A 27,490-nucleotide genomic window follows, 5' to 3' on the forward strand; every position below is an offset into this window, starting at 1 on the left:
GGCAGGGACTTGCAGGCTCAGAGGATCTGATCCATTCTGGCCTTAAGCTCCAAGACTAACAGGGGGGCCCTTTCCTCTTCCGCCAGGATACACCCACACACACAGCAGCTGATTGGGTGCCAGGCTGCTGCCCGCTGCACCAGCCTCCCCCAAGCGGGCCCGGCATCCTCATGTGGTTGGGGGCATCTGGATAGCAAGATCCCCCTGGGGGACAGGAAAGGAGCAAGTGCCCATAAGAAATAAGCGGGGCTCCTGGCCTGAAGATCAAAGCTCCTTCACCTTTTGCTTGGGAGGGAAGGGAACTCACCCACTCGCCACAGAGGAGTTTCTCTGCCTCGCAGCAGTCCCCAAATTCAAATGGGGAGCAGAAACAGCAGCACATCCTGGTCCAGAGAGCCCCGAACTACAACGCATCCTCCCTGGTTACTGGCGATGGGGGCTCCCTGGCAGCTGGAGAACTGCGGGGCGAGGAACAGGGCAGGCGGCAAGGGCTCCAGGCACATCAGACCATTGTCCTGGGATTTATTTGTTCCTGGCACTATTGTTGTTGTTTTTTCTTTTTTAAAGGGCCCCCCACTGTACATATGCAGGCGGGGCTTAAAGGGAAAGGGACCCACTCTTGTGTTGCAGCCCCCACGCGTGAAATGCCCCCCACCTCCCGCTAGCGCACACAGAATGGGGGTGACTCCCTCACAGAGCCCCGGTCTCTGCTGGCTTGCTCCCCAGAGATGGCTGGTCTCAGTCGCGCTATCACTGTGCTTGGGGCAGCAGGAGCATGAAGCCAACGGCTTCCAGAGTCAAGCAAAACCCTGCCCCCAGCACAAATTACAGCAACCCCAGGGCTGCCCTGGTTTACACTCCAATGCCTCATGCGCCCTGGGAAGCAGAGACTACGGGTAGCACAGTGCACTTTGGCACCCCCCCCCCATCATCCACTGGGGGTAGGCCCTGACGACAGCCCCAGGGTGGATGGATTCTCAAAGGGCCGTTTCCCTCAACTGTAAGGCCCCTTTATGCCACTGGAGCGGCCTGGGTGTGACTAAGCAACAGGCTCAATGCATTTATAGCAAATTCACAGCAGCATAACAGAGATCAGAATCTGGCTCACTGCCCCCACAGCCGCCATAGAAATTCCAGGCGGCTGGGATGGCTAGACAGGCAGCTGTCACCCAGGGCTCGGAATCTGTATGGAGAAGCCAGATACGCACCCCATACAAAACCCCAACTCTTCCCCGCCAGCCCACTCAATTCCTCATGAAGAGCTGCCAGTAAGAGAAATGCCACAGCGTGCAAGAGACCCGAATCTCTGCTCAGCTTCAGCAGGATCAGGATTGTCAAAGATAAAATCCTGCTTCCCTGGAAGATGCCATCCTCAGACAACCTAAAGGTCTCTGTAGCAAGCCCAGAAATCCTCAGCCAGGAGGCAGGGGAGGTTATCTTGTGAAGATGATACCATTTGGCTCTCTAGCTCCTTCCAGCAAAGGATCTGCAAGCACTTCACAAACACCACCTCGTGTCCCCCTCCCCTCCAGGAGTAACTGCAGGAGTAACTGCAGTTCGAACTAGGAAGCCTAGTTCGAACTACCTAGTTCGTGCCCCGTGTAGCCGCGCTGCACGGGGTTCGAACCAGCGGGGTTTTAAAAATGGCGGCTCCCCGCTTATGCTAATGAAGCCCGGGAAATTCAAATCCCGGGCTTCATTTGCAAGTGCGGTATGCCTACATTACCCTCCTAGTTCGAACTAGCGGGGTAGTGTAGACATACCCATAATGTTTCGCAAAACCATCAATGTCTTGGAAACTTTTCTCTTGTGGGGATGCAATTTAAAACCCAATTTTAAAAAAAAAGATGACAGAAGGTTCCCTTTCTTATTTAAAAGGCAGTCCCCCCACCTCCACCATGCACACAGGAAAAGTTTAATACAAAAAAAGTTGTATAAGAAAAAAAAAAATCTTTTCCCTCCCAAGAGTATTTATCCAAGAGTCAGGGAGAAAACCCCTTTTGCCTTCCCAATGGGAATGAGTTTGCCAAGTCTCAGCCAGGTTTGGAAGTGTCTGTCATTGAAACAGTTGGCCCAAAGCAGGTCCATTCATGATGCCACTGGTCTGATGGCAGAATCCGTCCTCCATGCTCCAGTCATTTGGGATGCACTCCCTACCTCTGAGCTAAGCAGGGACTGCATGTGGCCCGGAGCGCTTTCCCAGAGCCAGTGGGGTTCGTTCCAAAGAGAAGACAGGATCCTCCTCTTGCTTATTTGAGAGACCCAGTTCTGTAAAATAATAATCCCTACTAGCCCGTACACTTCTCACCAGCAGATGTATGAAGGTCATTGTCATTATTGCCAGTTTACAGAGGAGAAACGGAGTCAAACAGTGGACATGTGACTTGCCTAAACTCACGCAGTAGTCCAGCAGCAGGACAGGGAACAAAACCAGCCCAGTGCGTCATTCACCAGGCGGCTTCCTCAAAGCTTCAAACTTTTCAGTTCAGCAGTTTCCAAACCTTTTCCCCCTCAGGACCCAGTTGAAGAAAAGTGATGATGCCGCGACCCAACATAATTTGACTAGAGTGCGGGCTCCGGGGACGGGCTAAGGATGGGAGCGTTGAGGTGTAGGAGGGAGTTCCAGCTTTGGTGGGGTCAGGGCTGGGGCAGGAGGGGGTTTACCTTGAGCATCTCCCGGTCAGCAGTGCAATGGAGCTAAGGCAGCTGCCTGCCTCTCCTGGCACCGCAGAGCATGCTGCCCCCAGCAGCAGGTTCCCAGCCCATGGGAGTGCGGAGGCAGTGCTCAGGGCAGGGGCAGCGCGCGGAGCCCTGTGTGCTCTCCCCCACACACCTAGGAGCTGGGCCTGCTGCCGGCTGCTTCTGGGGCGCAGCGCAGTCTGCAGTGCCAGGACAGGCAGGGAGCTGCCTTAGCACCCCCACTGCTCACCTGACCCCCCTGCAGCAATGAGATCCAGTGCCCGAAATGCCACCACTCAGTACAGGGGCATGACCCGTCATTTGAAAAACACTGCTCTAGCAGTCCATGAGGCACAAACTTCAAGAGTCTGCCCATAAATGGTCATTTAAGATCAGGGATGTTAGCTACCATGTAACTGAATAGCTGTGGAACCACCTGAATTTCCAGCGGTTACACGACTATTCGATAGTCCCTGGGGGCGGGGCCGGCAGCCAGTGCGCTCCCAGTCCCACTCCAGGGGAGCCCCCTGCCACCCCACACAGCTGTTTCTCTATCAGAGGCAGCAGCGCGGGGTGGCAGGTGGGAGCCGGTCTGTGAGGGAAGCGTTTAAAAACCGGCTTCCCGGGCAAACTGACTCCCACCTGCTGCCACTGCGCTGCTGCCTCTGATACAGAGGCAGCACTGTAGAGTGGCAGCAGCCCGTCAGCGGGGCACCTGAGCTCTCCATGGGCACAGGCTGCTGACAGAGAGGCAGCAGCGTGAGGGGGAGGAGGGCAGGTGGCACCACGGAGCCAGTACAGGGGGGAACTGGCTTTTAAGCAGGCTCCCCCCAGGACTGGCTCCTGCCTGCCTCCCCCACCTCTGTAGGAGGCAGCAAGGTGGGAGAGGGGGTGGGCAGGTCAGTGGAACCGGCACACATGGGGAGCTGGCTTCAAAGTGCATATTGGCTCCAGCCTCCCCCTCTCCTCTTCTGCGTTGCTGCCTCTCTATCAAAGGCAGCAGTGCGGGGATGGGAGGGCAGAAGGATCCGGTGCTGGTGGGGAGACAGCTCGTAAGCCATGGGCACCAGCCCCCGTTGCCCCCCCTTGCTGCCTCCGATACAGAGGCAGCAAGGGGAGGGGGGAAATGCATGCAGTCAAGATTAACTGATAAGCCCAGGCTTATCGGTTAATCAAGTAGTCTACAAGTTGACATCCTTATTTAAGATCCCACAAAAACCAGGGTTCAGTGGGAAATTCTTCACATCCTGTTGCATTGCTGCCATCTGCCACCCAGAAGGGACTGCATTTCAGCAGCAGGGAACGCAGTCCTGGTAGGGCACTGCTGTATGGATCTTAACCCGCTGCTCCTCCCCAGAGGCAGCTGCCCCGCAGCAGCGGAGAGAGCTTGTCTCTCAGTCCGGAATGCTGCCTACTCCCTCTCTTGATGACCCAAGCTGGCTGGAACATCCGCCCGGCAAAGTGGGGGTGGCTCGAACGTTAAGGGAGGTATAAGCACCAGGCGGGGGTGAAATCCCCCGCAGGCAAATAAAGAGTTGACTCCTCTCAAGGGAGCTGATTAAGTCTGTACATGACAGTAGCAACCGCAGCCCAGCCAGGCGGGGAGCCTCAGCATGACGTGTTCAGCTGACAATCCCTATCCAGACAGCTCACCCTCTCACAGCTTCATACACGTGGGCCCATCTCCCCCCGCCCCCCAGTGCAGCGTCATCTCAGTTTCACAGACCGGGAAAGGAGTCAGGCGGGGGAGGCAGCTTGCTTACGTCTGGAGCCCGGCTGGGAAGAGAACCCAAGCATCACGGTGCCCAGGGGTCTGTATTGGGTTATGCAGGAGCACATGGGTGTGAAGCCAAACCCCTGGCCAGCAGGGGTGATGTGTGGAGGGCACATGCCCCCCAAGCTGTGGGCAGGAGGGGCAAGGGGCTGGCCAGCAGTCAGTAGGGCCAGAGTCTCCAGGTGTCCAGGGGGACGAGTGGGAAGGTCTGGCACCTGCAGCAAAGTTCCCCCTCACCCTCCTTGCATTCACTAGAGGGGAGGGGGAGGTAGGGGATGTTCCGGTTCAGTGAGTGTAGCCCCTGCCTAGAGTGGGGGGGCACTCCCACCAGTATGAGTGCCCCAGTACCCCTTGAATCGGTTAAACAATGTTTACCTGTTAACCAGTTAAACGGGATTTTACATCCCTACTTTACCGCTCCTCCATGCTGCTAGGTTCGACCAGTGCTAGTGGGAACACAGAACTAATTTGCATCTCACTGTTTTTCACTCACTCTCACTGATCACAGCATTGATACCTCCGCTAAATGAAGAAACACTCCCACCCCACCCCCATCAGTGGGGTTTTTGCTTTGGTTTGGGGTTAAAACCGTGAAGTTTATACCCAGCTTTCTGAGAAGATTCAAAGGATTCAGCCCAGGGGGGCTGAGGGTTCAGATTTGTGATGAAACGTGTACGTGGGGAGCTTTGGCTAGCTTTGGAGTCAGGCGGCTAAAGCAGTCGGGACTCCTGGGTTCAGTTTTACAGAATTATTCCAGGTAAAGAGTCTACAAGGATAGGAGAGCTGGGAATATAGTCCCAGGACACTGACTGCCAGGACTCTCCTGTAGCTAGCTACTATACCACGCTCCTAGTGTTGGGATGAAAATCCAAGAATCCTGATTTCTTGGCCCCTACTCTAGCCCATACGCTCCACACCTAGAGCTGCTCCAACTACTAGGCAACGCTGTCTCTCAACTCTATCAACTCCTGAGCTCTATCCCCAGGTTTGGGAGGAGAATAAGATTTTGTAAGAGGGCTGGGGAGGGAAGGCAAGATAGAGATCAGGCCTCCACACACAACTCCTGTGCAAGCATGCACCTCCATGCCTCAGTTCACCCATTTGTACAGTGGGGGAATAACACAGCCACCCTTGCACTGCCAATGCTTAGTTCATGTGTCTCAGAGCCTAAGAAAGGTGGTGAGGGAAGAGGAAGACAGCTGAGCATCCTGGCAGCCTCTTGCCTCTCTGAACAATGGCTCAGCCTGTGCTGTCACCACTCAACTGTCCCGGACCTACGTGGGACCCACCAGCCATTTCTAACGAGAAGCAGCCCCCTGAGGAGACAACAGTCACCCCCTACCCCTTTTCTCTGCCAAGACGCTTAGTACCACACACTGCAATGGACCTCGATGGGCGCTGCATGTGTTCAGCCCCGCCGGACCTGCAAACCCAGGTGACCCCGAGCGAGCAGCCACGTCGGAACATTCCACACCATCGTGCCTCAGTTTCCTTCTCCTCAAACTGAAAGCAGAGTGGCTAGTGCTGGAATTGGCTTGGTGAAGCACTTGGAGAGCTGCCAATTGGACTGGAGGAGACATCCAATCAGACAGAACCAGCATCGCCCAATTATGGTAGTGCCGAGAGCCCAATGTGGAAAAACGAATTCCACGGGTTCCCATTGACCGGATTCAGGGTGTAATACAACAGCTGGAGGAGAGGAGACGCACACTGGGGAGGGAGAGAGGTGGCTGCAATGGGGGATCAATGGTGACATCCGGGCTCACCTTCCATGCAGTGGCTAAAGCAGGAGAATGGGAGCCAGGACGACTGGGTCGTATTTCCCAATCTCAGGGAAGTGCAGCTCAGTGGCTAGAGCAGGGGACTAGGAGTCAGCATGGTGGGTTCCCAGCTCTGGTCCCCAGTTAAGGCCTGAACTCAGACATCAACAGGTTGCTGTTAACGTAGCTTGAATATACTGACTAATCCAGTTCAGCATGGCATGCGGGGGTGGGAAGGGGGAGGCATGAGACAATGGGAGAAAGACGTTCAAGACAGGTAGGAGGAAGAAGCGAGATGCGACACCCACTTGCCCTGTCTGGCAACACCCTGGTGGTGGCAGACCGGTCGGGTTTCCTCTCACCCATTATTTGCCAGGATGTCTGAGAACGACGGTACATTTCCACAGCTCACGCTTGTGTCATCCTGCCCTGAGGAGGTTGTTCCAGGGTGCAGTCATCTGAACGAAGCACAGAGCAAGAGAAGAGGCAGGCATGCAGTGTTTCCTCTCATTTTTCCATCCATATGTGGAATAAGTTTTGTGATGTGCACCAAGACACGTGCACTACCAAGAGAAACAGCTGCTGCCGGAGCTCTGCTAACCAGCTGGGCGGCACTGAGATCTCTCCTGAGCAGCCACCAAGCACTCAGCTTGCAGGGAAGCCTGCACACAGGTCTTGCCTCCTTCCTGCTTCTACCTATTGGCTAAATGAGGCCCTAGCTATTCAGCCCAGCGAGGGGAGACACTCAAGACTCTTGGGTTCCACTCCTATCTCTGTCACTGGCGTTTCCTCCCACCCTAAAAATTGTCAGTTCTTTGGGGCAGAGCTGTCTCTCACGATGCACACGTACAGCATCTAACACAATGGGCCCAGCTCTCTGCTGGGGCCTCCAGGTGCTGCTGCAAATCATTCAGCTGGCTTCCTTATACAGGCACCCTCAGGACCAAAAAGTTTCAAACCAAAAAATTTGCTGGACGACAGGAGGTCAATATTGTGTAGCAGCATTATCAACACCCTGGCTAGGTCTACACTGCAGAGTTTTTGCGCAAAAACTTGGGGAGTGTCCACACCTCAAGCACATTTTTGCACAAGAAAATGTACAGTGAATCGACAGAACAGAGGGGTTTTTGCGGTATAGGCATTCCTCTTTCTACGAGGACTAACTCCTTTTTGCGCAAGAACTCTTGCGCAAAAAGGTGCGTGTGGATGGAAAACAGAGGGTTTTTTGTGCAAAAACAGCCTATCAAAAGAAGCACAGGTGCCCATTCTGTGAATGGCAATCAGAGTTTTCTTGCGAGAAAGCATCCATGCAGTCTGGATGCTCTCTTGAGCAAAAGTATATTGCTTTTCCCATGCGCTTTTGCAGAAGATCTCTTCTGCAAAAAGCTTCTTGCGCAAGAAGCCTGCAGTGTAGACGTAGCCTCCCACTACTAAATTACAGCACAGAACACTGAGAGCCAGGACTAGTGGCTGTCAACACTCATGAGAAGAGGACATGGCTAACTAAAAATCATGCCGGACCATGGATGTTGCCAGAGCAGAGAGGTTCAACCTGTAATAAGCAGCCCTAATGCTCAAGACTGTGGCTCACATGCAACTCCACCAATGTCAAGCAGGTGGTCGGTGGTCCACTAACAGCATTTGGTTTATCAGTGCCACAGAGGTTGGTTATCCTTCCAATAGCTTCAGGTGGTAGGTAACTGACATTTCTGCTTTGAACAAAAATGAAGAAAAAAAAAAGTTTCATGGAAACTTTCATAGAATCATAGAACTGGAAGAGACCTCAGAAGGTCATCAACTCCAGCCCCCTGCTCTAGGCAGGACCAATTCCAACTAAATCAACCCGGCCAGGGCTTTGTCAAGCCCAGACTTAAACACCTCTAGGGATGGAGATTCCACTACTTCCCTAGTGAACCCATCCCAGTGCTTCACCACCCTCCTAGTGAAATAGTTTTTCCTAATAACCAACCTGAACCTCTCCCACCAACCTGGACCTCTCCCTTGACCTGCTCTAGTCCTGATTTTCCAAAGGCTGCATGTAAACCACCTGAAATCAGGCCTGAAATAAGTTGGGCCACTAGCAATAGTGCTGAGGGCTGTGAACTGTTATTTTGTTAAACCAAACACAGTTATCCTGGTAGTGCTGAGGTATCCCAGCAGCGTTATAACAGTGCAACCCGGGTACAGAGCAGGGCAGATGGGTCTCAAACGAACCCCCTTTCTTCCCCAAAGTCACTACAGGTTGGAACTCCCTGGCCTGGCACTCTTGGGACCTTACTGGTCTCTGATGAGGGATTTTGCCGGACCAAGGAAGGTCATGTCTGGTCCCCTGCTACTGGTTCCACCTGGCTCCCAACCTCCCTGGGCAGCCCAGCTTGGGCTCACTCACTCACTGCCCACAGTGCTCCATGACTCTGATCCTGGAACATCTCCTGGATCAGAGAGTACGTATTTACAGAGGTGCAACCTATCGGTCCCTTTCGAAAAATCTCAGCCCTGTTTCACTCTAACGCATCCGAGTCAGAGCCGAGCTCCCCTCTCCCTCCAGGCTCCTACCGGCAGCTCCCTACAACAGCTCCCTACAACAGCAACCCAGCTGGGGAAAATTCATGGCCTCAGAAACTTTTAGTTCCTAAGCTGTTAAAGAGGAAGTGATGACGTGGATGGTGCAAAACTGGAAACAAATGACACCTTCAAAACAGAGTAGCAAATCCCATAGGGGTGGGGGAGGGGATTCCTGCTCCCCACGGAGGGAGCAGACCCTTCAGCCTTTATCCGTGAAACAAGGGCCAGTTTGAAAGGGGCCCTTTGTTGCAGAGGGAGAGACAGGTGGCCTCTGTACAACTCGACTGGCCGCTTAGCCAAAGGGAGTATAATGAGAACAGACGGAACGCGAGCCGCCACTGACAGATCTCGACGCTCCTTGCCATTTCAGGGCTGCTCGTTCACGGATTTTAAGGCCAGAAGGGATGGGGAGGACCCGACAGCGAAGCAGCAGCTCTGCTGTAGTTCAGATGGAGAGTTGCTTAAGGACTAGCAGAGAGTTTGGGTTGGGTTGGTTTTTTTGTTCATTTGTTTTTGTTTTAAGTGTCCTGAAATCCACTTGCTGCCTTGGACTGCCCTGCAAACTGCTGTGCCTCGCAGACAGCTGGTCTGGGGTTAGTGGGCCAAATCTGGGGTGTGTCTCAAACAAGGTGCTCTTGAGATGAAGCCCCACCCCCCAAAAAACAAACGTTTGGCCTAGCACAAGCCACAGCACCCACCCCAGTGATTACTGCAGACAGGTGTTTTTTTGGGCAAAGGGTCCAATCTGCTATTGGTAAGTTACAGCTGAAGCTGATTAACAGCAGCAGCGACTTTACTGGGAGTCTTGCAAGTGAGGGGGATTTTTTCCTTAAAGCCCCAGCTCCTGGAGTCAGGTAATGATGAAAGACTCTCAGCTGTCCCTTCAAGGAAGGAAAAGATTCAAGACTAAAAAATAAAAGGGGGGGAAGTGTCTTATTTGCCTTCAGGGTTGGGAGATTTGCATTCTCAAGGTTTTTTTTTTTTTTTTTTTTTTTTTAAAGAACCTTATGAGCTGGAAACCCAATCTCACAATTGTGGGGGATGGGGCTGGACTGATTTTGCTTCCAGAGTGGAGCACACCAGGGCTCTGGTCTCAGTTGGATACAAATCAACCCCCCTAACCCCAAGATTGCTCTTTATCACCTTCCCCAGACAGGCCTGTGACAATAGCACAGTCGCTCTCCCATTGCATTCCCCGCAGGCCAGGAACAAAGCAATCTTTCAAGTGGCCAGTTCCTTCCTCCCTTTAACTGTGCAACAAAAGCCGCCCCCCAACTCAAAACGGCAGGGGGAGACGCCGGGCAGGGGCGGGGGATCTAGCCAAGGCAGAGTTTGAGCAGCAATACAACTGGCTCCTTTCAGGCAGGAGATCAAAGCAGAGGCGCTAGCTTCAGAATCACAGGTTCCCCATTCAGCCCCAGTTACTTCACCTTTCCAGCAAGACCCTGGCTCACAATGACCCTTTTATGCCAGATGCAGGACGGTGCTGGAAGATGCAAAAGATCTGGCATGGAGTAGACAAGGCTGAGCGAGTATCGCCCACCCTTTGCATTCACCATTCATAAGTCGGGGCCAGTGTGCACCTTAATTGTATCTGAGTGTGGGATAAATTTTGTGTGTCACAAGGCATGTGTGGGTGTGCACCACCCATAGAAACAGAACACCTAACTGTGGGTGCTCTGCTAATCAGCTGGAAGCATCTGAATCTCTCCTGAGTGGCTGCACAAGTGCACAACTTCCAGGCAACACTGCTTCTGGAAGCAACCTCAGCAGCCCCGGCACCCAGAGTACCTACTAGAAAGCCAGACCTAGATCTCCCAGGAGGGGCCTGGTGTGCGGGCCTTCCTCACCCCCCCCCTCCGGCCTGTTCTTAATGGGCAGGCCCTGCTCAGCCAAAATCCTAGGACTCCAGTGAGCAGAAGAGAGGAGGTTGCACTTGGGAAGGGAGTTGGCAGAGATGCCTGAGGCGATCCCGAGCCTGGGATAGGGCTGGTCAGGACTGAGGAGCAAGGGTAGAGCTGTGTCTGATGGGAGAATCCAGGACTGGACTAGCAGGGGTCTAGCAGCTTAGCTCAGGGGTCCAGTGCCTCTCCAATGAGCCTTTATAGACTCTTGGGGCACCACAACATGCTCTGGCCAGTTTAAGCAGATGGGAACCTCAAAGGCTTTGCAAAGTTCCTCCAAGTCCTCTTCCTCTCCCCAGGCCACCGCCACCCTTTGCATGCCAGCCTCTCCCCCCCCCCCAGGCTTTGAGTGGGGGCGGCTATTTATAAAGACCCAAGACAGCTGGCGGCAGCCTGCAAGCGGGAGCGGGAGCCAGGAGGGGAAGGTGGCAGCTCTCCAAGCTGCCTGGGATCCTTCCTTACCACTGCAGCTCTGCCCCTCAGCAGGCCTCCTGGGAGAGGAGACTGTATTCAGATCTGAATGGTACCACGGCAGCCGCCCAGCCCTGCTGGGGTGTGGTAAGCAGGCGCTGATGAAACCCTCTGACATGCAAACCACCACTTCCCCCCACACCGCACTAAACAGCCACTAGCAAGCAGCCCGCCCCCAGCAGACCCTGAGAAAGCTCCACCTCGGCATCTTCTTCCCAACATGCACCCTGGGCTGCTAAATTTGAACATCTGAACAAACAACAAAAATCCTCCACTGCACATCTAGGAACTCTGACCACAAAGTGGGATCGAACCCGGGCACCGAAAGGGAGCCCTCTAGGAGCAACGCCGGGTGAGGGTGGCAGGAGCAGGTTCTTATCCCCCATGCAGGCCAGCCAGAGGGGGACACAGAGCAACACCCGTTTAGAGTTCTCCCTGGCTCCCTGTGACACTCTGAGTTTACAGGCTACAGGTGGAAAAACTGAGGCACAAAGGAGGCTGGATGCCCAAGACATCATAGTGAGGCAGTGGCTGAGCTGGGAACAGAACTCTCCCTGTTCCAGTCTAACCACCCTGGAACCAGGAAGAGAATCCGTAAGTCCTGACACCCAGCCCCCGTTCTCAACTAAGAATCGTCCCCTCCCATCCCCCCCAGAGCCAGGAACAGAATCCAGGAGCCCAGGTGCTGATGGCATAACCACAAATCCATTCTCCTTCAGCTTCAGCACAGCACCCATCCCTCACCAACCGGGGCCTGCCCATCACGGGGTTCAATGCTGCTGGCAAAGCCTTCAGCTGCTCGTGCCAAGCCCAGGCACCAATCTGCCCCCCTCTCCCTGAGAGACATGAGCATCCTGCCAGTCTGCCGGGTGCAGCGTTTCCCCCTCCCTGTTCTCATGGCACCAGCTGGGGCCTCAGCGCCTCCCACCAGCCATGGCCAAGAAAAACACGGCTGCTCTGGGTTTCGAGATACCAAGGTCTTGTTTCATCAGGCCAAGCGATTGCCTCATGAGCTGGCAAAAGAAGGAACATCTCCCCCCCCCCCCACACACACTCTAACCAAGCTGCAGCTCCATTCCTCCCTCCTTAGCACTGCTGCAGCTGAAAATTAGTTGTGGAGACCTCCTCTCAGTCGCAGTTCTCAGGTAACCCTGCCCTTCCCCACCCACCCAAAGCCCCCTGGTGTATCTACTGCTAAACTGCTTAGTTTTAGTAAGTCACTTAGTAAGTTGCTGCAGCTCTGTGCCTCAGTTTTCTCATCTGCAAAAGAAGGGCTCATCCTTCCTTTCCTTTGCCCCTTGTCTACTTGGCAGGAACAGCAGTCATTAGGTGCACATGCAGCACCCAACAAGATGGGTTCCCAGAATGGACGCTAGGGGTCCGATCATTGACACCAACAGCCCTTTACACGGCCAGTGGAAGAAACTGGTAAATTACACCACACAGAGGCCTCTATCCAGCAGATCAGCATAAAGGAACCCTGGTGTAAAGGAGGATCAGGACCAAAAGCATGAGGAAGCTGGATCAAGACCTGAACCCCTCTCTAATTTGGGAGACACCTTGGAAGGATAAAGTGGATCAGATAACCAACGAACCCCTATTTTACAGGAGGAGCGAGAACTCCCAAATAGTTTGGATTTTGCCCTGTGCTGCTCCCTAGGCCTGCTGGCAAAGGGGAACTTGGAGGGCTGAGTAATAGCATCGGTTTAAGCGAAGCGCTATTTTAACCACCATGCTGGGAGCATCACATGGCTACAGGAAGCCACTTCATTGTGCCTGGCCAGAGCTGATAAATAGCCCCACGTGGCAGCAGCTCTAGTGGTCCCCTTGGGGTATAAACACAGGCGGGAGAGGAAAAAGGGAGATAAAAATTCCTGCTTCCTAAGGCTCTACCCTGTACAATGGGGGAGGAGGGGAAGAGTCCAATGTCTGGATTTCTCCTGACAAAAAGAGCTGGTAGAACATTGTAAGGGGTGGAGGGGGGTTGGTCAAATACACCAAACGGCCCCTTGTCATGAATACGGTATTTTAAAACCGGCCTCCCCCACTCGCCCCCAATTCGGAACCAGCACTGGAAGTTCACAGATCCCTCGGAACCGTCTCCTCCGCCAATCTAGGCTGATGGGTCTGCCCCCCCCCCACTTTGTACCTTTAAAAAAACCCAACAACCTGTCAGTCTTTGGGGTTCCCCAGACTACTTACAGGCACCAGGTCCCCAGGCTAAGTAGTTTGGCAGATGCCTGTTTAATGGAAACCAGCTCGAGGGGCCTTTCATATACAGATCCCCCCTCGCGAGGGGAGGGGAGGGCAGAAACCAGACAGCAGCGGAGCCACAAAGAGCCTAGACAGACAGAGCGGAGCAGAGCCCCTCTCCACACGCCATGTGAGTCCTCTCCCTGCCCCCGGCAGGATCCCCCGCTCCCCTGCTGCTACAATGGCTGAGACACCCCAGCGAGCTGCTAGCCGGCCAGAGGGGGGGGGGGTTTCTTCCCCCCCCCCCCAGTCTCTCCAGAGCTGAAGGCAGGGGCAGCGTGTGTGAAATGTGTCTCCTTGAGGGCGGGGGAGGAAACGGGCCATTTCTCCTCACCCCACCTTCTGCGTTTCGCGTGGAGGGGTTCCCGTAAACGATTCAACTTTCAGATCGGACTTAGGGAGACTCGAAAGGGAAATAGCTGCCCCCTTCCCTCGCAGAGCCCCCCACATCCTGCCCCCCTTCCCTCCTAGACACCCCTCTCAGCCTGCCCCCTCCCTCCCAGAACCTCCCCAGCTCCAAACAGCTGCCCCCCTTCCCTCCTAGACACCCCCCTCAGCCTGCCCCCTCCCTCCCAGAACCCCCCAGCTCCAAACAGCTGCCCCTTCCCTCCTAGACCCCCCTCAGTCTGCCCCCCTCCCTCCCAGAACCTCCCCAGCTCCAAACAGCTGCCCCTTCCCTCCTAGACACCCCCCTCAACCTGCCCCCCCCTCCCCCTCCCAGAATCCCCCCCCAGCCGGCCCCCCTGAACCCCCCCCCCCCAGCTCCGAACAGCTGCCCCTTTCCTCCTAGACACCCCCTCAACCTGCCCCCTTCCCTCCCTGAACCCCCCCCAGCTCCGAACAGCTGCCCCTTCCCTCCTAGACACCCCTCGTCCTGCCCCCTTCCCTCCCAGAGCCCCCCCCCCCCCCCGGCCCGAAATGTTGCAGAGCTGCGTCCCCGCAGGGCACCGACCTTCCACGCGATGTCCTTTGTACGGTCACTCCTGGTCCGGGCCAGCGATTCGATCCGAGACATAGTCCGGGGAGCGCCGGACAGCAGGCTCGGGCCAGCCGGATCCGCACGGGATTCGGTCCCCCCCTTACACACACACACCCGGCGCGTTTAGACGGGCTGCGCTCAGCCGGCTCCGGCGCAGGAAGCCCGAGTGTGGCGGAGCTCGCGGCGCAGCTCGACTATTCAATTCAGTCTCCTCCTCTCCCACCTCCGAGCGGCCCCGGGGAGGGACCAGCGGGGCAGGGAGACGGGAGGCTGCGGGGGCTGGCGGGGAGGAGGGAATCCCCCTGCAGGGGCCATGTGGTGGAGCAAGCTCCCGACACTGCCAGGCGGAGCGGGGGAGGAGACGCGGCCCTGAACTCTGCCCCCGCAGACCGAGCCGGGCTTGGCAAGGCAGCTCCCTCTGGCTCTGGGGCCGCCCGGGGGGCCGGGGCTGCAGGGTTGCCAGCCCGCCCCGATCGCCCCGGAGTCTCTAGGAATTAAAGCTCAATCTTTAAATGTGCCTCATGCGGTGAAGCCTCCAGGAACGCTTCCCGACGCTTGGCAGCCCTGCTAGGTGGAGGGATCCTTTTAGGTTGGAGCAGGGCCCCGGGCCTCCCTAGGCATCTTCAGGGCTTCATGTGTAAGGACAGAGGTGCCAGGGCTCAGGCAATAACTGATGCCAGGAACCCAGAGGTGCTGGGGCCCAAACCACCGCCCGCCTCATAGGTCGCTGGGGCTTACCCCTTGAAAAGGGGGTTTTAAACAACTCTCAGAAAACCACCCCCAGCCACTCACACCGCAACTCGGCCACACAGCCCAGCTCTTGGGGGGGGGGGGGGGGTGTAGACTTAGATCTGGATTCAGACAGCAGCTTCCAAGGTGCACGCTGGGTCCAATCTGCAGCCCTCAGAACCACCTAACTTCGAGGTCTGGGGGGAAACGGTCTAAACCAGACAGGTGTGGCATTGCAAACAGAATGCAGGCTCCCTGGCATCTGATGGCCTGGGACAGCCCTCCCCTCTCTCCACTCATTTACCAGCCAAGTGTAGAGCAGAGAAAGGGTTAGGCCTAACAAAAAAAAAAAAGATAGGTGCACACCTGAAATCGCACCTGCAAATAGCACAGTTTGGAAAACTCTTGGAGACCGATAAGGAGCGAATTGTTCACCTTTCACAGCTGGCAGAAGTGCAATTCCTTCTGGGGCGGAACACAACAGCAGCCTCTTGCCACCGCAAGGAAAATATTATCTAGCTGCAGCTGTACACAAACCAGAAACTGAACCAGGGCAAACTCCTCAAACAGGCCTGTTTTTAAACACAGGCAGAAAACTCTGCCTAAGATCAATCCTGGAATACTCCAACCCCTCCCCCACAGACTGATTTAAACTGGGTAATGGAGGGAAGGAGGCAGAGGAAAGGTTGCAACCTGGGAGCAAAGGGCAGATCAGCAGTTGATGGAATTCAAAGGCAAGCCTGCAATACTCTCTCCAAAGGAGAGATTCACTGCTCAGCGGGGATTTCCTGCCTCCCTGCTGGAACAACAGTCACTCAGGACAATAGCCTAGGAAGTTGTAGCAGAGGCTGGTGCTAAGGAGGGAAGAGAGGATACACATACACAGGCTTTAATAGACTTGGGGAGATAGACCAGGGTGCAGGCCCAGGTCTTCTCTGCCACACCCTGTGTGATCTTAGAGCAAGCTGCTTCCCCAGCTGTGAAGTGGGTTAGAAAATATTCTTCTCACAGTAATGCCTAAGAGAAGCCCCCATCACAGAGCAGGCAGGGCCCAGTGGTGCAAGGTTCTGTATGAACGCACCAAAGCAAAAGGTCTCTTCCCACCAGGTTGCTTCCAATCCACCTGAGGAGAGGAAACTCGCAGGAGACAGATAAAGCTGGTTTGCAGGGCATGTTGCATTCTAGCAGCATGTACCTCAGGAAGCCCATGATTTCTGTTAGTTTAGCAGCAACAGAGATTAAGACTCACTGGAGCAGGTGTTAAGAACTGCCCATAGAAGCTATTTACATTGTAAATCAGGAAGCTCTCTGGGTCCTACAAAAATCCAGGATGTTCCTGATCGCCATCTACTGGTACATTAGTTATTAACTCACAACATATACCACAGACATACTTTAACACATACCTGTTAAAAAAACAACAACTAGTAGTCCTGTAGCACCTTAGAGACTAACAAAAATATATATAGTAGCATGCGCTTTCGTAGGCAAAAACCCACTTCCGAGGATGAACAGAGACTGAGATTTTAAAACATACCTCTGTGTACACACCACACCAAACAGTTCCCTGAGGAAACTGAGGCACAGAGCAGGAAAATGACTCACCCAAAGCCAAAAACCAAGTTAGTGTCAGAGCCAAGGATAGCATCCAGTCCAGTCCAGTCTCCATGAGAAATGAATTACTTTAAGAAAAAAAGAAGCCAAGAAGAGCAAGACAAAAAGCACCTGTTCTGATCTCTATCAGCATTGCCACTCCTTTTTAACAATCAACACAGCCTGCAGCTGCAGACTAGAAGGCAGGGTTCTCCTGGATCCTTAGCTGAAGGGATGCCCTCACCTGTGGTTTCTACTGTCAAAGACCTCTGAGTATATCTGCCCAGGGCTAGCCTTTCAGATCTCTCTCTTGATAAACCAGAGGCCTTATTTCCAATTCACATAAGGTATCTACTTCACAAAGCCCAAGTGGCACTAAGGACTCTGCTGGCTGATGTCAAGAAAGCCACTTCCTCGCTGCGTGCCTCAGTTTCCCCACCTGTAAAAAGGGGAGTAATGCTACCCCTTTGTGAAGCACTCTGAGGTATAAATAATATTGTCACATTGTTTAAAAGCCAACCCCCAGAACCTCTTACAAAAGGAAATTTAAGTTCTCATGGATTCTGGAAAGGAAACGGGTAGCCACGTAATTGCTTCTGAGAAACAATCTTAAAGTTAGACAATGCCGATGTACAACTGACTCAGCTTGAGAATCCATCCTAGATTATTAGAAGTGGAAGGTCAAAGCTGTGTTCCTGGAGAGGTAATTTCCACTGGATACATTATATTGTTTGAGATTTCATGCAATTGCCTGGGCAGACACATGAACTCTTTGCCTATTTAAAATGGTTTTTATCTAAAAGAACCAGAACATGTTCCACAAGCAATGCTTTTTAAAATTCACCCTGTGTTGCCCATTTATATTTTTACAGGTAGGGTAAACAGAGGCATGACAACTAGAGATGTAAAATTCTGATTAAAAAGTTAACCAGTTAAATATTATGTTTAATATTTAAATATCTAAACATGAGCCAGCCCTCAGCATCACCCAGACAATGCCTCCGTCCTCCCCCAACTTAAGGATGTTAAATTGCAGTTAACTGACTAGTTGAGTAGTCAATGGATTTTCCATCAACTACTCTACTAGTCGATAGGCACTTCCGCATTCCTCCTTTGAAACGTACAAGAGCTGCCACTGGGGCTCGTGTACATTTCAAAGGAGGAATGCGGAACTCCTGTGCAGCTGGGGCCAGCAGGCAGTCCTGCTGACTTCAGGCTGCACACAGGAGTGCCTGCTTGGAAATGTACAAGATTCCCCAGTGGGGGCTCTTGTGCATTTTAAAGCCACAGAACCCTCATGGAGCCCAGGGTCAGCGGGGGACTCCGAGTTGACTGATCTTGGGCTCTGCATGGAATTTCCCCAGAACCCAGGGGCAGCTGGGGATTCTGCTGTGGGCTCAGCTGTGCGGCGGCTGCCCCTTTGAAACACCACTTGGGTTCCACATGGCATTTCCCCAGAACATCTGCCCCTTTGAAATGCCATCTCGGGGCTCAGCTGTGCGGCACTGCTGCTTTGAAATACCCCTTTTACCCCCCTTTGCTGCCTGTATCTGATAGAGGTAGCAAGGAGGGCAGGGAGTCGACTAGTCTACTGACTGGTCCTTAACATCCTTACCCCAAACACAATACAGAGTGCACTTCCTGGCATTCTGCAGCGTGCTGCACAGGACTCTGGCAGCGATTTAAAGGGCCAGAGCCCTGGAACACTTTGAATCACTGGCCCTGAAGCAGTTGCCCCCTTTACCACCTCCCCCTTAGTCGGCAGGCCTGAGTATAGTCCTGTATTAAATATAAGCTACTAAAATATAAAAGGGACAGCAGTGTTTTTCTTCGGCATTGTAAAGCTTCAAAATCAATTATCAACTTAAGAATGACCATAACACTTTGTTCAGAGTTACAAACAGTTCAGAGTTCTGAGGATCCATACCCTTTGCAACTCTTGAGCGTCGTCTACTGTCTGAAAATCTCCACTTTCATTTAAAAAACAAACACCTAACTAGGGATCGCACAGCAGATCTGAAAGTGCTTTACAAAGGAAGTCAATATCATTATCCTAATTTCTAGCCTTCACGGCGGGAAAGAAAAGCTTGAGAAGCTGAAGGAAAATAAAAAGGGTCTCAACATTTCTGAATTTCCTTTCAAACAGGTGACTTTTAAATCAGTCTTATTTCTGGGCGGGCCGATGTGATTTTCGATGGCTTGAGGTTCGCAACCTTCTGTGCTCTAGCATTCAAGTAGCAATAACCTCTTAAACAATGAGAAGTCCTGTGGCACCTTATAGACTAACAGATTTATTGGAGCATAAGCTTTCGTGGGCAAAGACCCACTTCGTCAGATGGATGTAGTGGAAATTCCAGAGGCAAGTGTAAATATACAGGCACATGAAAAGAAAGGAGTACCAATCAAGAGGAAGGCCAGAGATAACGAGGTCAATTCAGTGAAGGAGGATGCAGCCCACTTCTAGTAGCTGATGTGGAGGTGTGAACACCAAGGGTATGTCTAGACTACATGGCTCCGTCGACAGAGCCATGTAAACTAGTTTACCCGACATAGTCAATGAAGCGGGGATTTAAATAATTATTTAATGATTATTTAAATCCCCGCTTCATTGACTATGTCGGGTAAACTAGTTTACATGGCTCTGTCGACAGAGCCATGTAGTCTAGACATACCCCAAGAGACAATAAACTACTTTTGTAGTTGGCTAGCCATTCACAGTCTTTGTTTAATCCTAAATTGATAGTGTCAAATTTGCAAATGAATTGTAAAGCTCTGCAGTTTCTCTTTGAAGTCTGTTTTTGAAGTTTTTTTGCTGCAGGATGGCTACTTTTAAATCTGCTACTGTGTGTCCAGAGAGATTAAAGTGTTCTACAGGTTGTTTTATGTTACCATTCCTGATATCTGATTTGTGTCCGTTGATTCTTTTATGTATGGACTGTCCAGTTTGGCCGATGTATATGGCACAGGGGCATTGCTGGCACATGATGGCGTATATTACATTGGTAGATGTGCAGGTGAATGAGTCTGTAATGGTGTGGCTGATGTGGTTAGGTCCTCTGATGGTGTCGCCGGTGTAGATATGTGGGCAGAGTTGGCACCAAGGTTTGTTGCAGGGATTGGTTCCTGAGTTAGAGTTACAGTGGGGTGGTGTATAGTTGCTGGTGAGAATTTGCTTCAGGTTGATGGGCTGTCTGTAGGCAAGGACACATAATCTGCTGACATACAGTGATTTATTTCTTTTACCTGTGAGATGGCTGGATATTTTTTTGATAGGAAAGAATCAAAACTTGTTAATTTCTCTCAACTGACACCTGTGCAACTGAACCTATGGAACTCCTTGCCAGAGGAGGTTGTGAAGGCCAGGACTTTAACAGGATCCAAAAAAAGAATTAGATAAATCATCAACTGCTATTAGACAGGATGGGACAGGGATGGTGTCCCTAGCCTCTGTTTGCCAGAAGCTGGGACTCAGTGACAGGGGAGGGATCACTTGGTGATTCCCTCTTCTGTTCATTTCCTCTGGGGCACCTGGCATTGGCCACTGTCGGCAGACAGGATACTGGGCTAGATGGACCTTTGGTCTGACCCAGTCTGGCTGTTCTTATGAACAACCTCTAGCTATGAACAACCTCTGCTTCTTAGAAAAAATTAAATGATGAATTATGACCCATTTTCCAACTATTTATCAGACTTTTGTACTGATTTGGGGATGATCTTCCATAGTTATTTTACCAACAGAGTAAACGATACCCTTCCTTCCCCAGCAAGTTGTTGTGTTAGTGGCACATATCAAATGCCCCTTAGGAGACCCAAATCCTCCATTTCGGACTCTAAACATCACACCAAAGAGTAACATTCTACAAGAGCATTAGACCCGGGTGGTCCTGCTGAGGAATGTTTACAAAGGCAAGATAAAAGCGGATTTAAGTAACAGCAAAAAGGAGGAAGACTGAAGAGGGGTGACTTTCGGAGTTTATTTAACTGCACAAACACACCACCCTAAAAGCTACCTCCTTCAACAAACGATTCAGCCTGGCAGCTTGGCCAAACCATGGGATTTGATTCCTCCATATGGATTAGGGTAACAAGTCTCCAAATGATGTTACTTTAAAACGTGGCTAGATCAAAAGAAGAGCACTGTTCCTGCCAAAGAATTGGACCAGCCCTGCTTAAGAACAAGAACTGAACTTTACAGCCCCAGAGGGATTTGGCGTTCTGCTTGCAAAATAAGCCCTAGTGTAGCCGCCACCAGAATTACAGAGATGCTAAGCTGGCCTTCCCGAGCACGCTATAATTATACTTGGCTCATGAACAAAGAGAAGACACACGCACCCTGTTATAGCCTGCCAGACACGCAGACCTTCACTTTGGCAGAAAAGAACACAATGCATTGATCAAGGTCTGAGACAGACAGCAACTTGGACAGAGATGGGGTAGGTGGCAAGCGGCATACAGAGTCAAGCATCCCCCACGCCACAGCACCTCCAGTTAAAGCCAGATTTTGAAGCAGGCACAGCACGCAGCAGTTCCCATTAAGAAAAACCCCTAAGCCCCCCCAAGACTGGAAGTGAGGGGTCATAGAACAATATGGCCGACAGCTATCCTTTTTCTCCGCAAGCAACCCGGTCATTGGCATCTTTGATATTTGCAGCCCTACATTGGTTTACCCACAGAATACCAGGGTTGAGGATTTTCAAGCAGTGCCCATAATACTTCTGGGAGCAAAGTGCTAAGATCCTACTTTATTCCAACACAAGGTTAAAGTGGTCATGTTCTGTAGGCTCCCAGAAGAGTTATGTTAGATGGGGGATTCCAAGAGACATCCCATCAAGGTCAAATGCAGGTGCTTTGTAGGTTTATTGGTATGGACCAAAAAACCCCAATGCAGGAGTTTGCTTCACTTCCCCACATCCATCCTTAACTGCATACCAATTCCTGGGTCATCACATCTGGTATCCTGTCTCTGACAGTGGCTGATACCAGATATTTTTGAAAGAAGACCAAAAAGAAAAGCATCCTGTGCTCCTGCCCTATCACCTAGAATGCACTTCACTTGTTGAGCAAGACAGTGTGTGAAAATTAAATGGATGCTCATAATGTAGCTCCAAACCATGAAGGCTCTCAGAACAGTTAGACCCCAGAGTGGCTTCATGAAAAGGAAAAGAAAAAAATAGATTACTTCTTGATCCGCATCTCTGATAGGGAGACAAATTTGAGGAAAAATGAGTTTATGAAAGACCTTGTCGTGGGATAGGCCCTCTGTCGTGGGGTAAGCCCCTCACCCAAAGGGATTAGTCCCAAAGTTCACCTCCCTTTGTCAGGGCAAATATGGCCCTTGTGGGCTTAGTCACAAAGTTCAACTCCCTCTATCAGGGCAAATACGGCCCCTCTGGGCCTAGTCACAAACACACTCTGGCCTAGAGGCCTAAGTCACTGGTGGGCTTTCCCTGGCTGTTAGAGAGCCGAGCACCAATTGGTGGGAAGGTAGGGGGACCCGGGCTCTCCCGTTCCACCGGGTTCCAACCCAGGGCCCTGTTGGCAGCAGACTGCACTGCCGCCAGCTCAGCGGGGACTCCCCCCGAAACGTGCTGAGATCCCGGAAGGATAATCCTCTGCCCTGGGCCACTTCCTACGGTGTCAGGTACGCAGCTCGGTCCTCGGAGTGTTGCTCGGTGTACTCGACCCTCGTGGCTGGCCTCCCACCGGGGTTGGGGCAGTCTCTGGGGCTGCGGCTGACGCAGCAGTGATGGGGAGCTGCTCTGGGGAGTTTGTGGTAGCGGAGGCTGCTTCTCATGCTGTTGCTCCTGGGTTGGCAGTGGCTGCGGCCAGGGCTGCTGCTCCAGGGGCAGCTGCTGCAGGCGCGGCTGGGGTTGCTGCGACGACCAGGATAGCTCAGGGATTCCGGCCTGAGCTCCCTCCCTTCTTGCCATTCCCCCTGACTGTCCTGTACCCAGGCCTTTTATCTAGTCTCCGCACTGGGAGCATGCCCAGTTGGTTAAATGGGGCAGAGCTTTCTCCGCCCATAGGCCTTTCACCCCCCCTCCCTCTAGTGTGGGGTATATCCACCTCCTCACAGACCTATAGAATCACAGAATCCTAAAACTGGAAGGAACCTCGAGAGGTCATCAAGTCCAGTCCCCTGCCCTCATGGCACCATCTAGATCAGGTTTGGGGAACCTAAGGCCCAACTTGCCTGGTTCCGGCCCCGAAAAGCTCTGGTCTCCCTCTCCCTCCCCCCCCCCCCCCGCCAGTCCGCCACAGGGCTGGAGGACACAAAATCTACTAGCCTAGGGGTCTCAAGGCTCTGGTGTGCAAGAGGAATGTGGAGAATGTTTCCTTCACAGTTGGGAGCCACTTCAGGGAGGATTGGCTTTTTTTTTTTTTTTTTTCTGCTTCTCACTTATGTGTCCCTCAACTGATTTTTCTCTGGGTCACCAGCCTCCGATGCAAAAAAGGTTCCCCACCCGGATCTAGATCAACACTGACAGGCGTCCATCTAACCTGCTCTTAAATATCTCCAGTGATGGAGACTCTGCAACCTCCCTAGGCAATTTATTCCAGTGCTTAAGTGTCTTGCATTGCTGATCTAGCACTCCTAGAACTGTTTTCTCGGGACTGTGGAGAGAATTCTGGTTATGCAAGGAAGTAGAGTGGAGCTACGTTTATGTGTTGCCTGTTGGCCAAGAGTTTTACCATGAGGTTTTGTGATATTTGATGGTTTCTTTTCTTAAAGCCCCAGTTCCTGGAGTCAAGAGAGAATCTTGGTTTTCATTTAAAACATAAATCACTTAGTAAAGGTCTCAAGAAAAGCTTGAAAATGTGATCCTGAAGACAAAAAAAAAACAAAACAAAACAAAACAAAACAACAACCCTCTTCTTTAAGATCACATTTTTCTTTAAAAAGTCTCATGACTTCGAGGTTCTCAACTCAGGAGTTTGGAATGCTTGAGGTTAGCAAAGCGAGAAAGGCGGATGGGGAGTTGGTTAGTTACACAATGCATGACTTTTCAAAGCACATTATGAGCTATTTATGAGAACCCTGCAATGTCAGGTTTACAGCATGAAGAGGGCCACCCAGGCCCATCGGGTTTACCTCCACTTTCAAAATTAACTCTGAGAACAAGGCCCTGGAGGACTTGTGCTAGGTAACATGACTCTGCAGTCTGCAATATACTGGGATCGTCTTGTTTAGCATCACATCAGCTGCTTGTGGGTCCCCTGATCTAAACAGGATTGCTCACAATCAACTGTGGAGGGGAGACATTGCTTCTTTCTGCCATTAGCATAGTGAGACTCACATTAAGCTAGCCCAGTTACTCCCAGTTACGTACTTAACACAATCCCAATTATAGGGAAGATATAGCTCAATGCAGGACACTACACTTACCCTAAGTCACCAGCGGAGAGTCAGTGGCACTGCAATGAATAGAACCTAAGAGCCCCGACTCCCAGATTGCCCCCCTCCCCCTTGTTCTAACCCTTAGGGAACATGACTTCCTGTTTGGCAGTCCAAGGGGGAAAACTGCAGCTGTTCAACCAGACAAAGGTTGGTTACATTCAAGGATAGTTAGTGTTAGTTAATACAGCTTCTGATTAACTGCCTGCTTGGGAGCTTCAGGGGGTAGCCGAGTTAGTCTGTTACAGAAAAAAAAACAGCAAGCAAATGGTCTGGTAGCACTTTCTAGACTAACAAAACATGTAGATGGTATCATGAGCTTTTGTGGGCACAGCCCACTTCTTCAGATGACCAGAGATTCTGCATAAGCAGGAAGCTAAAAGATTAAAAAGCATGACAAAAGGCAGAGGTTTTCCTAAGAACTTGCTCCTTGCTTGCCAGTGAAAGGAGGGGAGAAATAAGAGAGTAATTTAGGCATCAGCAAAGCAGTTCTGTGACATGACTAGAGAAGAAGAGCTGAGCTTTTGGGGGAGGACTAAGGCCCTGGATTTGTTCCAGTTTTGCATCATTCACGTGTAGAATCTGCAGAGCCCGTTTGTAGCAAAGTGAATATTAAGACAAGGGTGATATGTCACGTTAATAATCCCATTGGAAACCTCACTCATTAAGGGTGATGCTTACCAGGTAACCAGTTACTCATTCACATCCCTAGGATTATCCTGCTAGTGAAGAATGGGGAAACTAAGGCAGAGTGAAGTGATTATCTAAAGTCACGTGGTAAGGCAGTGGCAGAGTCAGAAATGGAATGCAGAAGCCCCATTGCCAAGACATTTACCATGCCAAAGCTGGGAAGAGAACCCAAGAGACATGGTTCCCCTCCTTCTTCTACAGTAACTGTTAGACTGTGGTAGAACTTAGGCTTCAGTGTGTTGATTTCTGCCCTTTACAAAGATAACCTCTATGTGTCGTGCGCGCCGAGATCTGTAGGGAAACAAGTGACAGTCTCTAAAGAGGTTGCCCAAATTCTGGCACCTTGCAGCCATCTGAGCTGAGAATCGTCATCTTTTGCTGTTCCTTAACCTTAACGTTTAACCGGTTAACTAATAAAAAGGGATTTTATTTCCCTAGATAATACATAAGGGCTATGTCTAGACTACATCCCTTTTTTGTAAAAGGGATGTAAATTAGATGTATCGCAATTGCTAATGAAGCGGGAATTTAAATCCCCCCGCTTCATTAGCATAAAAATGGTTGCTGCTTTTTTTCGGCACGGAGCTTTGCTGGAAAAAAGTGCCAGTCTAGATGCTGATCTTGTGGAAAATAAAAGCCTTTTCCGAAAGATCCCTTATCCCTTATTTCATATGCTAATTATTTTACCCATTACAAAGATAGCTTCCCCAATTATCACGTCTAATATCATTAGCTCACAGACATTTACCTCCCCCCCTTTCCCTCCCCCTCCATCCCCCTTCTGTTCTGAAATTTGATTTGTCCTTTTCATATTTGTTCATTTTTTTAATTGTATCCTTTGGTATATATGGTTGTGACAATTTTCTTCCACTATTTGATCGGGAAGTGGGTCTGGCCCACGAAAGCTCAACACCTAATAAACCATCTTGTTGGTCTTTACAGTGCTACACTGTCCTGTTTTTTGTTTCATGAGGATTAACTAAAAGTTTATAAAGTGCTTTGAAAGCCACACAAGACCATGTGGCACTTTCATCCAATGATTACAAAGGCAAGTAAGTTTCAACAACTCCATTTCACACGTGAGGCAACTGAGGCATGGAGGAGTGAAATAATTTGACATCTGTCATGCAACATGGCAGCCGCAGAGACAGAAACAGACCACAGGTGTTCTGATGGCAAATCTCAGGCTCTTACCCAAGGTTAGCTGGTTTACCGGTTAAGGTTAACTGGTGGAAGCTGGAACAGCTTCTCACCTACAGCAGGCAGAGGGCTGCCCCAGCCTTGTGGGGGGCCTGCCATGGACAGAGTCTGGAGCAGGCCCTGCCTATAGCGGGCAGGAGCTGCTCCAGCCCAACAGCAGGAGGCGGAGTCCACTGCCTGCCTTCCTCTTTAATCGGTTAATCAATATGTTCGACCGGTTAACCTATTAAACAGGTTTTTACATCCCTACTCTTAACCACTCGAAAACGCTCTCTTTGAAAGTTTGATAACACAAGGTGTTATTAGTACAAATGTAACTGCTCATTTACAAATGAGAGAGAGAGAGAGAGAGAGAGAAAAGGTGGGTGAAGCCATGTTTTTATTGGACCAGTTTCTGAAGGCGGACAGGGCAAACCTTCTAGCTTCATAGAGCTCTTCTAATTTAGAAATTAGATTGTGAGTGTTTTCCTTCAACCTACTTCAATAGCAATTTTACTTTCAAACCTGCAAAAGAAGCTGAAAAGCGAGGGCACGGGGGGAGGGGGAAAGGATGCTTTGTTTGCAGGAGGAGTGGGGAGAATCTAGATTAACAGACTAAGATGAAAGAGTTTTGGGGGAAAAGATCAAAGATGCATAAAAGGGTCAGATGAGGATTTCAGAGAGATTAGACTTTGGCATTTATCCAAATGAGTATTAACTAATCAAAGGCAGGTGTCTCAACTCATTATTGCAGGCCTGGGGGAAGACAGAAGCAGAGGTAAACACCACCTAAGGATCAGACCCCCACAGAAATCCAGGCTAACTACTTGCCTGGGTAGTCAGTCACTTAACTGAGTGCACAGGGCCATAGTCTGTAAATTCAGACTAACTCCACTGGTCTGATACCAACCAAATAGACCACATGGCTCTGCCCATTTGACCAACCAATAGTGAGGTGTGAAGCTTCTGAGAAACCCTAACTCCAGCAGGTTTGCATATGAGAAGCCAAGCTTTATAGTACATGCAAAAAGGGGTCAGGGGACCAAGAAAAACAGGTATATATTTCAAGGGAGACAGAGCCTGCTCCAAAAGCCCATAAGAATCCCTGGTTGCCAACACACATGCTTTTAATCCAAGCCATGTGATGGAATAAATATTTCTCCTTAAAGCCCCAGCTGCTGGAGTCATGGGATTCTAGGAGAATTTTAACTCTGATTCAAAAGAAAATAATACTTTTCCAGTCTTCAGGGCTTCCTGGGAAGAGACAGAACAAAGTCCCCCATATCGCAAACCAAAGACAAATGAAAAGAATCCCCAATTTTTAAACAAAGATCATGCCTTTTAGTCCAAACCAATGGGGTTTTTTTTAAAGCAAATGTTTGGGGTTGGTCATACAGAGAGTCAGTGGAAAGGTTCCCACTGGTTTCAATGCTTTTATGACCCGATTCACAGCAAACAACAGAAACACATTCCCTATAGCCCTCCTGAGAGATGAAACAGTAACTTCAGAGCAGCAAT

The 27,490-nt window shown here is 51.1% G+C and overlaps 1 protein-coding gene across 5 annotated transcripts in view; it reads right to left on the reverse strand.

The window, feature by feature from the left end:
* The window catches only part of ARHGEF2 (Rho/Rac guanine nucleotide exchange factor 2), a 152,905-nt gene that overhangs the window by 46,895 nt on the left and 78,520 nt on the right, over nucleotides 1–27,490 (reverse strand). Inside the window, exon 1 of one of the 5 annotated variants that reach the window (XM_075907445.2) lies at nucleotides 14,359–14,757. The exons of the other annotated variants lie outside the window; for them this stretch is intronic. Coding sequence (XP_075763560.1) covers nucleotides 14,359–14,421 — 63 coding nt within the window. The 5' untranslated portion in view covers nucleotides 14,422–14,757. Of the gene's footprint in view, nucleotides 1–14,358; nucleotides 14,758–27,490 lie in introns of those variants that run through there. 5 annotated transcript variants of the gene reach the window in all.

This window comes from Pelodiscus sinensis, chromosome 22, assembly GCF_052426305.1.
Source record: "Pelodiscus sinensis isolate ZL-2025 chromosome 22, ASM5242630v1, whole genome shotgun sequence".
Classification (NCBI taxonomy): Eukaryota; Metazoa; Chordata; order Testudines; family Trionychidae; genus Pelodiscus; species Pelodiscus sinensis.